Raw genomic sequence first — 15,102 nt, 5'->3', positions numbered from 1 at the left:
GGAACTCGCACAGGTTAGCCTGCCTAAATACACCAAGTAGCACCTCGCTTCTCCACTTTAGCTGACGCTCTCTGCACTTCGTGTGGATATAGAACCGCACGGTTCGATACTTCATGCGCGCTCCTCGATTTGGGCATCTCCTTTTCAGAAGGTGTGGGGTGGGTTTAAACGGGGAGGCGTGAGAGAGAGAGAGAGGCGGTACATTTTCCTGCTGTTCAATAAACTGTTTGCTCGTTTCAACGACCAACCATATTTATTACAAGAGCTGATATGATCTCAGATTTCATCTTAACAGGAAGGGTGGTAAATGCTTGCAAACCCCTTCCAGGCATTTAAAAAAAACAGGTATGCACTTGGATCGGCTGCGAATACAGTCAGACCCGATGCAGTCCAGCACCGGAAAATCCCACACCGCTTTCTCAATTCACCTGGTTAGCTCGTCTAAATCGCAGAAACTTCATATGGGGGAGGGCGGAATACAGCGAAAACTTGGGATGATCAAAGTTTAGTGAAACATGTTACCGGTCAATGAGTAAAAAAATCTTTTTCGGGAGAGGTATATCCTTATATTATATGTGTGCAGAGCACAAAAACCGACAAAGGTCGCTGTATCGTTGGCCGTTTTGCAAACATCCGTGCGATGAGAAGGGCAGGGAACAAGACGAGGCTGTACCAACCGGTCAGACAGGTACAAGGGCTTGTTGACACCGTTATTTTCTCAGAACGCATGCGCCCTGGCAAATTTCCTGTTGTATTTTCAATTACAGGAGCAAACTTTTTCCTGTTAGCGCAAAGGTAGCTGGCCAGGTGGGTCTTTCCCTCAACACTTCGTCTCGCCAATCCCTCTCGAAAATAAAGCAAAGGCTCCGGAGGAAGCGGGATCGGCCTCTCCCGGGACACCTGGAGGCTCGGGACTGAGCCTGGAGAAGGATCCGATTTGTATGAAGGAAAAGGGGGTCAGGTGGGAACCCGGCTTCTACCGCATCCCCGCCGAGCGCTCGCAGCCATGCCCAGGGCATTCCTGGTGAAAAGGAAGGAGCCTTATCCCGAGATCCGCGACTGGAACGAGCTGCCCGACGAGGAGCGCGCCGACACCTACATACCAGGTGAAGCGGACGTGAGCAGGCTTGGCCGGGGGTGAAGGTGGCTAGAGCTGGTGGGAGGTGAGGGGGGGTGGGGTGAGGGCGCGGGTGGGGGGGAGGGGAGGGGTGCCGGGGCAAGGAGAGCAGAGGGGAAAGGGAATACGGAATAAAAATAGGGAGGGGACAGAGACTATTGATTGGCCTCCTGTCCCGCGCGCACACACACAAAAAAACCCTCTCACTATCAGCATCAATCTACCTTTACAGCCTGTTCGGAGAATGCTCGGACAAGGTCCAAACAAGTAAAGCAGGCAGAGCCCGTGAAACAGGCGCAGTCTCACCTAACATTGAGCTGAAGACGAAAACTCTGGCCCCCACCCCCTCTCCACTTCTCCTTCAATTGGGCGGGTTTCCATCTCGGAAGAGAACGGGGAGCAAGTGCTCCCGGATACCGAAGTCCCATAAAAGGGCAGGTAGTGTTTATACTGCAGCGTGGGCGCTCGCTGCCCTCTGATTCCACCAGTCTCCAGGTCTGTTGGCAGCTTCGGGAGGGGGGGGGGTCGGAGGGCACCCCTCCCACCCCACATTGTCACTTAAAACTACAACCTGCCAGCGTAAACATAACGGGACCCGGGGCCCCGCTCGCGCTTCCGCAGGCGCCGTCCAAGGGTCGAATTCATGGCGGGTATCACGTTGCATTCCTTTCAGTCGGAGACTGATCGGAGTGCCCGACTACACCCAGAATTCAAACAAGCTAAAAAAAAATCTCAACCCATTGTTCAAACTGCTCCCAACGACCAACGGTCCCCGCAACGATCGCCCTGCACTGGTCACCATTGTGTAAAAGTTTTATTTCCCACTTCCAGTCATTTTGAATAGTTTCCCGAGTTACCAAGATGAGAAAACCGAAAATACCGCACCCGGAACAATCGGTTTGGACGAACTGTTAAACGATTCAAACGAGCGCCGCCTCCTTTGCAAGACCGGACCGGGCCAGGAGAATGCGGAGGAGCAAGTTCTGGAGTCGGAATTCAAAAAGCGCAGTGTCTTGCGAACGAAAATCAAGGTAAGGCCAAGCTTCTGGAACTCTGGTTAATCATCACCGAACTCGGGAAAGTAAATACAAATCTTCGTTCTCTAAACGAGACCCCAGGTAGCCGCGCATTAATAAGGACCGCAAGGTAAAGATCCGCCCCTCCCCCCAAAAATACCTTGGCATAGCAAATAAAAATTATCTTCCATTTATTAAACACAATGCACATTGTTTTGATGCATTTTATTGCAGAAATCGAAAGTAACGTATTCATTGTAGTGTATTGAAATTGCACACTAATCAAAATCACAGGCATGCCTGTAATATAACGAATAATATGAAACAATGTCAAATATAAATGAAATACAGATTTTCGTTATATTAAACATTATGTTAAATCAAATAGGAAAACGTTGCAAATGCTCAGCAGGTGGGAAGAGAAAGAAGGTTAACGTTACTGAGCATCTGTTGTTATATTTTAGATTCACAGCGTCTCCAGCTTTTTTCTTATTTCCATACATTGTTAGACAGCGAGGGAGAGATCCATTTTCCCCTAAAAGCACCTTCTGTAGCTTATTTTTATAGTGCTACGTTGTTCTATGTACTACATAACCGGACTCCGTTGATTACTTTATTGATCAATAGAATGAAATAAACTGATCCACTAACTCGCTCTGTGAGTTATAGTTTTTAAATCTATTATTGAAAGTAGTACTTATTATTTCCGATTACACATCGTATTTATGAAGCAAATTCAATCGTCTCTGTAGAACTTAATATCGCTGGGCAAACCGAATTATCCGATTGTGCATTATGTAAATATTATATGATTGAATGTGGAGCGCCTTGTATAAAACATTATTTCAGTTGTACCTATGCACAATCCAATTTATTGATCACATTACAATTCTTTATCAATTTACTAAACGAAGTTTCAATCATAAATTGTAAATTATGATTCCATTACAATTTTGTATATGATCTTTTAGCACAGAAATATTTCAAAGGATCCTTTTTTTGCTGAATTAATTTGAAGGCTCAGTGAGCTCTATAAAATTAGCAGAGCAGTGGGGCAACTCAAATTATTAGATTCTACAAGAAATTATATTTAAATTGTACAGTTCAGGCTGTCCAATGCCAGTGTAAAATCTACAGAACTTATTCAACTTGTATTATATTACACTTAGCATATTATATAATTGGAACTAATGTTATGCAAACTATATTATTTACAAATATGTATTGTGTCATTCATACATGATATTAAATGTAATTCCAATTACGTTATTTCAGATTGTAAACACTATTTGATACCAATTAATTATTTCGGCTTGCACATATTTCAGATTACAATTTATATATAAAAATATAAATTGCATCACTTCAGATTATATATTAAATAATGTTTAAGACGGCACATTATTCCTGATTATATGTAAGCGTAATTTCACTCATTGTGTATTATGCTAATTTCATATTATTACTAATTAATAAGTTGCTAATCAATTATAAATGTTGTTTTATACTACATAAAGACAATTCAATTTGTATATTTTTAATTATACACACACAGTATTAATAGAAATGCCACTCTGAGTAAAATAAGCCGAACCTTCTCAAATTCACAATATTAAAAAGATGACATAAAGCTGATTTGCTTGTAAAGAATTGAAAGTGTGTTGGTGCTGGAAGAAAGCACAGATTCACGCTTTCGATAAACGGCGGTTCGGGATCCTTGGAGTCCCCTTTGACTTTTGGTTAGTGAAACTGCATAATTGGTTGATTATGTATGGCGTGTGTGCTGCAGCCTCTTCAAGGTCACACCGCTTTATTGAGACACTCTTGCATTTTTGTAATGGACTGGGAAAGAGGGAGGACTTGTGGTGTCGTTGTGCTCCTTCTGTGGGGCTCTACGTGCTCAGAATCTGGTTCTAACGGTGCAGCTAATTAGTGGCTTCGCTTCCCCTTCCTTCCCCCTGCAACAGATCACAACTGGTGAGTGCAGCGAGGCCACCTTCTGCTGCCAGGTGTGCAGCAAGGGCTTCCGGTTACAGCGCATGCTCAACCGGCACCTCAAGTGTCACAACCAGGTGAAGCGCCACCTATGCACGTACTGCGGCAAAGGCTTCAACGACACCTTCGACCTCAAGAGACACGTCAGGACGCACACTGGTACGTCTGCCCGTAAACCCCACCCTCACTGAGAGCGTCATGGGAGTAGTAGTTCTTTTCAGTTGCTTTGAATTATGATCTTTAGAAGTCGTCAGAGCCATGGTATATTTTTATCAAAGTACATATATGTTACCATATACTATCTTGAGATACATTTTCTTGAAGGTATTTACAGGAATATAATGAAATATAATAGAATTTATGAAAATCCACCCATAAAGACTGACAAATAACAAACAAGCAATATGCGAAGGTGTGTTATATACAGCATGTGCCCACAGTGTCAAATGGGAGGATAAAGAGGAGAGAGAAGCACATCATACAAAATGCTGGAGGAACTTAGCAAGCCAGGCAGCATTAATGGAAAGGAATACACAATCAACATTTTGAGCCGAGACCTTTATTCAGGACTGGAAAGAAGGCGGGAAGCAGTCCGAATAAGGGGTGGGGGGGGGGAGAGTAAAAACTAGAAGGTGATAGGTGGAGCCAGGTGGGTGGAGGAAGGAGGGATGAAGTGAGAAGCTGGGTGGTGATAGATAGAAAAGGTAAAGGGCTGGAGAAGAAGGATTCTGATAGAGAAAAGAGTGGACCATGGGAGAAAGGGAAGGAGGAGGGACACAAGAGTGTTGTGTAAGGAGAAGAGAAGAGGTAAGAGGGAGCCAGTGTGGGGAGTGGAAGAAGAGAGGAGAAAGGGAGAAGGGAGAAAGCTACCGGAAGTTAGAGAGATCAATGTTCATGTCTTCAGGTTGGCGGCTACCCAGACAGAATATGAGCTGGTGCTCCTCCAACCTGAGTGTGGCTTGATGATGACAGGAGAGGAGCCATGGACTCACCAGTCGAATGTGAATGGGGACTGGAGTTAAAATGGTGGGTCACTGAGTAATCCTCCTTGGTGTGGAAGTGCTTGGCTAAGTTGGCCTCACCAATGTATAGGATGCCACATTGGGAGCACTGGATACAGTAGATTCACAGGTGAATTGTTTCCTCAGCTGGGAGAATTGCTTGGAGTCTTGAATGGAGGTGAGGGAGGAGGTGAATGGCTAGGCTTGGCATGTCTTCTGCTTGTCAGGACTAAGTGCCAGGAGGGAGCTTAGTGGCAAAGGGGCCTCAGAGGGAGTGATCCCTGTGAAAAGTACAGAGTGGAGGGAAGGTAAAGATGTGTTTGGGTAGGATCCCACTGAAGAGACAGACGTTGTGAAGAATAATGTTGTGGATGTTGAGACTCATGGGGTAGTAGGTAAGGACAAGAGGGACTCTGACCCTGTTAAGACGGTGGATGTCCGGTAAATTGAGGAGATGCAGGTGAGGGTAACATCAATGGTGGAGGAAGGGAAACCCAGTTCTTTGAAGAAGGAGGACATCTCTAAAGTTCTGGAAAGGAAAGCCTCGTCCTGGGAACAGATGTGGTGGAGATGAAGGAGCTGAGAAAAGGGAATGGCATCTGTACAGGTGGCAAGATGTATAGACAAGATAGCTGAGGGAATCAGGTTTATAAAAGATATTGGTAGCCCTTTTGCTCCAGAGATGGAGACAGAGAGATCCAGAAGGGGGAGAGAGGTCTCAGAAGTAGAGCAAGTGATTTAAGGGCAGGGTGGAAGCTAGAGGTAAAGCTGATGAAGTTGTCGAGCTCAGCATGGGTGCACAAAGCAGTACCGATGCAGTCGTTGGTGTGGTGCCAAAAGAGTTGGGGAGCACTACCAGGGAAGGGTTGTAGCCAACAAAATGTCAGGCATAGTTGTGTCCCATAGCTACACCTTGAGTTTGGAGAAAGTGGAAGGAGCTGAAAGCGAATTTGTTGAGTGTGAAGACTAGTTCTGCCAGAGGAGCGTTGTAGTGGAGAGAAATTGGTTGAGTTTTACTAAAGTGGAGGAGTTCTGTAGTCAGTAGTTTTCAAAGAGATTCCCCCCATTCTTCTAACCTCTACTGAGTACAGGCTCAGACCCATCAAATACAACTCATATGTTAACCCTTTAATTCCTGGGATCATTCTCATAAACCTCGTCCTGACCCCCTCCAATGACAGCACACTCTTTCTTAGATAAGGGCCCAAAACTGCACACAATACTCCAAGTGCAGTCTGACCTATGTTTTATAAAGCCTCAGCATCACATCCTTGCTCTTATATTCTGTCCTCTTGCAATGAATGCTAACAATGCATTTACCTTCCTTACTACTGATTCAATCTGCAAGTTAACCTTTAGGGAATCCTGTCCTAGGACTCCCAAGTTCCTTTGCACCTCTGATTTTCGAATATGCTTCCCGTTTAGAAAGAAGTCTGTCTTTATTCCTTCTGCCGAAGTACATTTCCATACACTTACCTGCACTGTATTCTCCTAATCTGCCTAAGTTCTCCTGTTTCCTCAACACTACCTCTCCCTCCACCTATCTTTGTACTGTCTGCAAAGTTAGCCACAAGGCCATCAATTCTATCATGGAAATCATTCACATGTAATGTGAAAAGAAGTGGTCCCAACACCGCCCCCTGCAGAACACTGGCAGCCAAGCAGAAAGGCCCCATTTCCTCCCACTCTGTGTCCTGCCAGTCAGCCAATCTTCTGTTCATGCTGGCATCTTTCATGTAATATCACAGGCTCTAATCTAGATTAGCAGCTTCATGTGCAACATCTTGTCAAAGACCTTTTGTAAATCCAAGAAAATGTAATCCACTAACTCTCCTTTGTCTATTCTGTCTGTTTTCCTCAGAGAATGCCAACAGATTGGTCAGGCAAGATTTCCCCTTAAGGAAACCATGCTGACTTTGGCCCATTCTATCAAATGAATCCAAGTACCCCAATACCTCACCCTTAATAACAGACTAACATCTTGTCAACCACTGAAATCAGATAACTGCTCTGTAATTTCCTGTCTTTTGCCTCCCTCTCCTCTTAAAGAATGGAAGTGATATTTGCAATTTTCCAGCTGTACAGAATCATTCCAGAATCTAGTGATTCTTGAAGGATCACTACTAATGCCTCCCCAATCTCTTCAGCTACCTCTTTCAGAACTCTGGGGTGTAGATCATCTGATGACTTATCTACCTTAGATCTTTCAGCTTCCAAAGCACCTTCTCCATTGTAATAACAACTACACTCAATTCTGTCCCCTGACGTTCGAATTTCTGGCACACTGCTGGGGTCTTCCACAGTAAAGACTGATGCAAAGTATTAAGTACAGGAGGTGGAATATTATGTTGAAGTTGTATAAGACATTGGTGAGGTGTAATTTGGACTCATGTGCAGATTTGGTCATCTACCTAAAGAAAAGATGTAAATAAGGTTGAAAGAATACAAAAAAATTCACAAGAATGTTACTGAATCTGGAAGACCTGAGTTATAAGGAAAAAATAAGTAGGTTAGGACTTTATTCTTTGGAATGTAGATGATTGAGAGGAGGTTTGATAGAGGTATACAAAATAATAAGGGTATAGATAGGGTAAATGCAAGCAGGCATTTTCCACTGAGGTTGGGTGGGGCTATAACCAGAGGTCATAGGTTAAGGCTGAAAGATGAAAGGTTCAAGGGGAACATGGTGCATGCGGACTCAATTTTAACATTTAAGATAAGTTTGGATAGGTACATGGATGGTAGGACTATGGTCCAGGTGCAGGTCGATGAGAGTAGCCATGGTTAAATGTTTAGACATGGATTAGATGGGCTGAAGGGCCTGTTTCCATGCTGCAGTTTTCTATGACTCTAAGAAAATACTTAAGGAGCTCATCCGCCATTTCTTTGTTTCTTATTACTACCTCTCCAATGTCATTTTCCAGCAGACCAATGTCCAATCTTGCCTTTTTTCTACTCCTTATATACTCTATCTGAAAATCTTCCGATATCCTCTTTCAATGTTTTACACAGAGAGTACTGGATGTGTGGAATATGCTGCCAAAGTTGGTGGGAGAGGCAGATACATCAAGGATGTTTAAGAAAAACTGGGATAGGCACATGGATGAAAGGAAAATGGAGGGTTATATGGAAGGGAAGGGTTAGGTTGATCTTGGAGTAGCCTAAAAAGTCAGCACAGCCTGTACTGTTCTACAGTCTATACTTCATGTTTTGTAATTCTACTAATTTGTTTGGTGTCATATTCCCTCTCTTTTGCTTTTATGCTGTTTTTGACTTCCCTCGTCAGCCATGGTCACCACATCCTCCTTTAGAATGTTTCTTCTTCTTGCAATAAACTTAGCTGCTTCTTCCAAATTACCTTGGCTTTTCAGAAGGGCTTTGATAAGGTGCGGCACATGTGGCTGCTAAACAAGAAAAGAGCCATGGCTTTATAGGAAAAATACTGGCATTGATAGAAGATTGGCTGACCGGCAGGGGATGGAGAATGGGAATAAAGGGGGCCTTTTCTGGTTGGCTGTTGGTGACTAGTGATGTTCCACAGGGGTCGGTGTTGGGACCATTTCTTTTCACGTTATATGTCAATGATTTTGATGATGGAATCGATGACTTTGTGGCCAAGTTTGTGGACAATACAGAGATAGGTGAAAGGGCAGGTAGTGTTGAGGAAGTCTGCAGAAGGACAGATTGGGTGAATGGGCAAAGAAGTGACAGATGAAGTACAGAGAATTGTATGGTCACTCATTTTGGTAGAAGGAATAAAGGTGTACACTATTTTCTAAATTCAAAAATTAGACATTCATAGGGACTCGGGAGTCTTTGTGCAGGATTCCCTAAAATTTAACTTGCAGGTTGTGTAACTTGTAAGGAAGCCATATGCAATGTTACCCCTCATTTCAAGAGGAATGGATTATAAAAACAAGGATGTTACATTGAGACTTTATAAAGCACTGGAGTATTGTGAGCAGTTTTGGACCCCCTTATCTAAGAAAAGGTATATTGGCATTGGAGAGGGTCCAGAGGAGGTTCATGAGAATAATTCCAGGAATGAAAAGCATATCATATGAGGATCATTTGACGTCTCTGAGCCTGTATTCACTGGAGTTTAGAAAACAAGGGAGATCTCATTGAAAACTATTGAACATTGAAAGGCCTAGATAGAGTGGATGTGGGGGGGGGAGTGGGGAGTTGTCGTACGCTGTCATGGGGAGAACATACAAACTCCTTACAGACAGCAGCAGGAATCAAACTCCAGCCTTCCAGCAGATGTTACATTACTGTGCTAATCCATGGGAGAGGCAGGTCTGGAGGAAGTAGGGTCCAGGGAGAATGAATGGAGACAGGACAGCATTCCAGGGACAGTAGGTGGAGAGGGCCAGAGGGGTCTAGGGAGTCTGGGTGCAGCAGGGTAGCGATAACCTGGTGATTAGACTAGTCACCTTGACATAGATGACTTACATTGCCAGTGTATTTCTTTACATTTTTGTGTTCCCTCTTGTCATTGTTTTCATTACTCTGGAACTCATATTTATTGGTCATATTGAGTGGAACAGGATCCCATTCAGATGGTGAATGAATCCTAAGAACAGGAGTGTTTTACAATAGTCCAGAAGATAACTTACATCCAGCACCTTATTTTCCATAGATTCATCAAATGTGTGCTACGGAATGTCTATGACTGATACTTACTCAGCATTCTTCTTCATGAAAACACATTCCACCCCGTCTATCCTTTTTGGAGTAAAGGCATTGAGTGTGACTGAAAATCTCCAGAAAAGTACTTAGAGTTGTTGACTGCTGTGGGTTTAATTTGGTGACTTGAACCTGGAGTCACTGTGTGTAGAGTGTGAAGCCTAATAAACATCTGATAACTGAGTGCGGTGCTGTGTCTGCGGCTGTACCTCCAGCTGGCCAGACAGTCAGTCATCGAACCTCCCCCTGACCAAAACCCTCTCATTCTTTACCCCTAAAGATACTCTCAAAAAATGAATCTGTGACCACTTCAATTAATCTTCTCGTCCAGGCTCCTGGTCAGACTGTTCTAGCAGTATTACACAGCTTTGGTCTCATCATAGAACACTACAGCACAGACCAGCCCTTCAGCCATGATGCTGTGTCAACCTTTTAACCTACTCAACCACCGCCTCCTGCATATCCTGCATTTTTCTTTTGTCCATGTGACTACCTGTGTCTCTTAAATGTTTCTAATGTATCTGCCTCTACCAGCAGCACGTTCCACACACCCACCATTCTACAGGTTCAAAGAACTACCTCTAACGTTCCCCCCATTCATCTCTGCAATCACTTTAAAATTATGCCCCCTTGATCTCTCAACCTTCTTGGCTCAAAGCAAAATGACCCTAGTTTTGGAAACTCCTCTCTGTTGGGAAGCATCTCTGTATGTTATACAACGGTTGACAGCTTCCAGTCAGTATGATAACGGGTGCTGAAGTAACCCAGTGAAGCCCCACACACCACAGACACTGCCTGACCTGCCAAGTGTGTCTAGCATTCACTTCTGCTCCAACTAGGAATGGATACTTCTTACGTAAAAATAAAACATTGTATTGGCCGCAGAGTGAGGAAGTGTTGAAGGTGAAATTTCTGACCGATTCAGTGGCATTGCTAATGTGGTCTGTTAAACCCATTTGTACTGTTGTGGCAGCTATTTTCTCACCAGTACACCTTTTTACAAGATGTACATGTTTACTGCGGGCTGTGGTTGGCAGCTCATCTGGAAGGAAAACTCTGATATGAAACCTCCACTGCCTTGCGGCTATACCCACTCCTGAGGAAGACTTTGGGAGTAAATGCTGAGGAAAACTCCAGAGCTGGAGTCCCTGAGGCAATCCTATGTTGAGTTCAATGCTGACTGGCAACTCCTGTGACACTGCTGGCACAAAACTGTATTGATCTCGGACATTCCTTTGGGTTCATCAGCTGCGTGGGGGGTGGGATGCCTGCTGCATGGGCAACAGCTTGCTCTCCATATCGTACCGCCCTGGTTTGTTTAGACAGCAAGGATGCAACATCTATGGTTGACCCTGATCAATGGAGGGCCTATCTACATGTTTACGATTTTACTTTCACCTCTGGAAGGAGTATGGCAGGTAGTAATTGAAAGGTCAGCTGTGGAAAGGGTGAGCAGCTTCAAGGATCAACATCTCTGAGGATCTATCCTGGGTCCAACATATTGATGCAATTATGAAGAAGGCACACCAGTGGCTACATTTCATTAGGAGTTCGAGGAAGTTTGGTACATCACCAAAGACTTAGCAAATTTCTACAGATGTACTGAGGATAACATTCTAACTGGTTGCATCACTGTCTGATATGGAGGAGCCAATGCATGGGATCGTAAAGAGCTGAAGAGGGTTGTAAACTCAGACAGCTCCACCATGGCACCAGCCTCCCCACCATTGAGGACACCTTCAAAAGGCAGCATCCATCATTAAGAACCCCCATCATCCAGGATTCACCCTCCTGTCATCAATACCATAAGGGAGGAGGTACAGGAGCCTGAAGATACACATTCTGTTTTAGCAACAGCTTCTTCCCCTCTGCCATCAGATTTCTAAATTGACAATGAACCCATGAACACTATCTTACTGTTGTTGCTCTTTCTGCACTACTTATTTACCTTTTTTATATACATTGAGTGGCCAGTTTACTAAATATCTCCTGTACTTAATAAAGTGGCAACTGAGTGTACGTTCATGATCTTCTGCTGCTGTAGCCCATCCACTTTGAGAATCAATGTATTTTGCGTTCAGAGATGCTCTTCTACACACCACTGTTGAGTTACTGTTGCCTTCCTGTCAGCTTAGACCAGTCTGGCCATTCTCCTTTGATCTCTTTTATAAGATTTTGCCCACAAGATGTTTTTTATTTTGCACTATTCCCTGTAAATTCTGGAGACTTCTATGCATGAAAATCCCAGGAGGTCAGCAGTTTCTGAGATACTCAAATCACCTTGTCTGCCACCAACAACCATTCCACAGTCAAAGTCACTTAGATCACATTTCTTCCCCATTCTAATGTTTGGTCTGAACAACAACTGAACCTCTTGACCATGTCTGCATGCTTTTATACATTGAGTTGCTGCTACATGATTGGCTGATTAGATATTTGGATTAACAAGGTGTACAGGTATAAGGAATAAAGTAGCCATTGGGTGTATATTTCTTCTTATAATTTATAATGTTTTATGTATTGCTCTGTACTGCTGCTGCAAAACAACAAATTTTATGACATATGTCAGTCATAATAAACCTGATTCTGACATTGCTGCTCCCAGGTAAGACAGATGTACCATATGAGAGATTGAAAAAGCTAGGCCGTGTTTCTAGAGTTCACGAGAATTATGAGATGCAACAAACAAGCTGCTGGAGGAACTCTCCGGGTCAAGTGGCAAATGTCGTCAGTCTGGGGGGAAGGAATTGTCAACACAGATCAAGACCCTGCCTCAAAGTTCAGTGTGGGGAAGGGAGGTAGCCAGTATAAATTTCCCCTGGACCCCACCTTTCACCGTGCTAGAATCCACGTCCACCAAAAACATAGGGTGGACCTGGGAGGGTAGCATTACTGTAATGTTATTATAATGCCAGGGTTCAACTTCTGCCACTATCTGTAAGGAGTTTGTAAATCTCTCCCTGTGACCATGTCAGTTCTGGTTTCCTTCCACATTCCAGACACTGGTCAGTAGGAGAATAGTCACATGGGTGTAATTAGGTGCCAAGGGCTCATTGGGTCAGAAGGGCCTGTTACCTTGTTGTATCTCTAAATATGGAGGCTAAGCCACTGAGTTCACTCAAAGCAGGGATTGATAGATTTCTGGATTCTCAGGGAATCGAGGAATGCAGGAAAGTGGCAGAGGTGGAAGATCAGACATGATCCCACTGAACGGCAGAGCAGACTTAAAGGCCAAGTGGCTTACCCCTGCTTGTGATTCTTTGGTTTTGACATCCCATCACCATTGTTACCCCTTCCATTAGCCCCCCCCCCCCCATGTGATGTAAAATGATTGGTTGTCTATCGTATCCGACGGTGACAGAGAAACCTTTGCAGGAGAATTTTTAAAATGGAAAAGCTGTTGCACTGGGGCAGTTTCACTCTCTCGGCCTCTGATGTCTGGGTCCAGTGGTTCAAACAGTTGTCACAACTGGTACAATTGGTTGCAGTGGATGACTATGACTTCTTCTGTGCCTTGATATGCACTCTGTTGTCCGTGAAGCACTGGATCTCACCTACTGGAGCTGACTTGCAATGTAATAAAATACAAGTTATCCCCTGGACATTGCATGAGGCTCAGCTTATTTCTGAAACTTCCTCAGAGAAACAAGCTCCCCTGCTACTGTCAGCAAGGTATTGTGTACATTCCATTGACCTCTATTGTCTGAAAGCTTTCTTCAATCTGAGAGAGTCTACATTATGGAGAAGGTGAAGGTAAGGTAATAAAGTTAAAACTGCTAATAAAAGCTGCAATGTTTTTATTTCCTGTGTAGGTATTCGCCCCTACAAATGCAGCCTTTGCCACAAAGCCTTTACGCAAAGATGCTCCTTGGAGTCACACCTGAAGAAAATCCATGGCGTGGCACAGAAGTACAGCTACAAGGAGAGGAGAGCTAAGCTCTACGTCTGTGAGGAGTGTGGCTTCACAGCCATAAACCAAGAGGACCTCTACCTCCACATGAGGCAGAACCACCCAGAGAACCCCATGCTCAAAAAGACTTCCAAGAAAATAGCTGCCTCCTTGCAGAAGAAGCTGCTGCACAACAGTGATGAGAGCAAGGACTCTGAATAGGAACAAAGGTATCAGAGCTACACTGAAGCTTCAATGCTTTAACTTGATGGTTGGTGCCAAGGAGATAGAAAACACAGCAGGAACTATCAGTGTCAACTAATGCCGTTTGACCTGTCTGCCAGGTAGATCAATCAGAGAGGACACTTAGGCTGTTGCTGATACACAGAGATAAGATCATGTTTTCAGGTCCTGTGAAAAGAAGATTAACTCTAGGGTCCTACAGTCATGGATGGAATCTTTGTCTTTCTATCCTGTGTCTGGGAAGGTGATGGTACTTACAATTTGACCCAATCAATTGAGCCTCTTCAAAGGACAATTACAGTAAGGCTCAGTGTCTGAGCAGTGTTTGGGGCTCTTCAGCATTTTTCAGCAGTCTTGTCTGTTAATTTTCTTCTTTGCCCTTTGATTTTTGGTTCTGGGTACATTTAGCTCCAAAGTATGCACTGTATCCACTTATAAATTTGTGAGCTTGGAAAATAAAACATGCACACAAAGGAAAAACATGGTGAACTTCTAATATTTTGTGCAAATTTCTTAACTTTTGGAGATTTTCAAAATGATAATATAATGCTTTACTAGCCAGAAAAAGTACAACACTTTGTAAAATAAATACTTTACACGAAGACACAAAATGTTGCAGATGCTGGAAATCCAGGGCAACACACACAAGGTACTGGAAGAGCTCAGCAGATCAGGCAGCATCTATGGAGGGGAATTAAACAGTTGACATTTTGTGCTGAGACCCTTCACCTGAACTGGAAGGGAAGAGGGAAGAGGGAAGAAGCCAGACATAAGAAGGTGGGGAGGGAGGGGAAGGGGTACAAGCTGACAAGTCATAGGTGAAGCCAGGTGAGTGGATGGTGGGTGGGTGGGGGATAAAGTGAGGGGCTGGGAGCTGATAGGTAGAAAAGGTAAAGAAAGGGCCGAAGTAGGAGGAATCTGACTGGAGAAGAGAGTGGACCATGGGAATGGGGGAGGGACACCAGAGGGAGGTGATAGGTGAGAAGGGAAGGGGTAAGAGGGGAGCCAGAATGGGAAATGGAACAAGAGAGGAGGATGATGTGAGAGAAATCACCGGAAATTAGATAAATCAATGTTCATGCTGTCAAGCTGGAAGCTACCTAGATAGAATATGAGATATTGCTCCTCCAACCTGAGAATGGCCTCATCATG

The 15,102-nt window shown here is 44.0% G+C and overlaps 1 protein-coding gene across 2 annotated transcripts; it reads left to right on the top strand.

The window, feature by feature from the left end:
• The first annotated feature begins 751 nt into the window (after window positions 1-751).
• On the top strand, window positions 752-14,629 carry LOC140730729 (putative transcription factor Ovo-like 1). 2 transcript variants are annotated; one of them, XM_073051550.1, is made up of 4 exons: window positions 752-1,106; window positions 1,949-2,148; window positions 4,101-4,287; window positions 13,631-14,629. In XM_073051550.1, exons 1-4 carry the CDS (start codon window positions 1,007-1,009, stop codon window positions 13,927-13,929), a joined length of 786 nt encoding a protein of 261 aa, XP_072907651.1. In that variant the 5' UTR covers window positions 752-1,006; the 3' UTR covers window positions 13,930-14,629. The 2 variants fall into 2 exon arrangements, with proteins under 2 accessions (XP_072907651.1, XP_072907652.1); XM_073051551.1 differs by lacking the exon at window positions 752-1,106 and adding an exon at window positions 1,363-1,555 and having other exon boundaries at window positions 13,631-14,627.
• Window positions 14,630-15,102: the final 473 nt, after the last annotated feature.

This window comes from Hemitrygon akajei, chromosome 7, assembly GCF_048418815.1.
Source record: "Hemitrygon akajei chromosome 7, sHemAka1.3, whole genome shotgun sequence".
NCBI classification, from domain to species: domain Eukaryota; kingdom Metazoa; phylum Chordata; class Chondrichthyes; order Myliobatiformes; family Dasyatidae; genus Hemitrygon; species Hemitrygon akajei.
The sequence above is the reverse complement of the archived record's forward strand: the minus strand, read 5'-3'. Positions and strand labels throughout refer to the sequence as shown.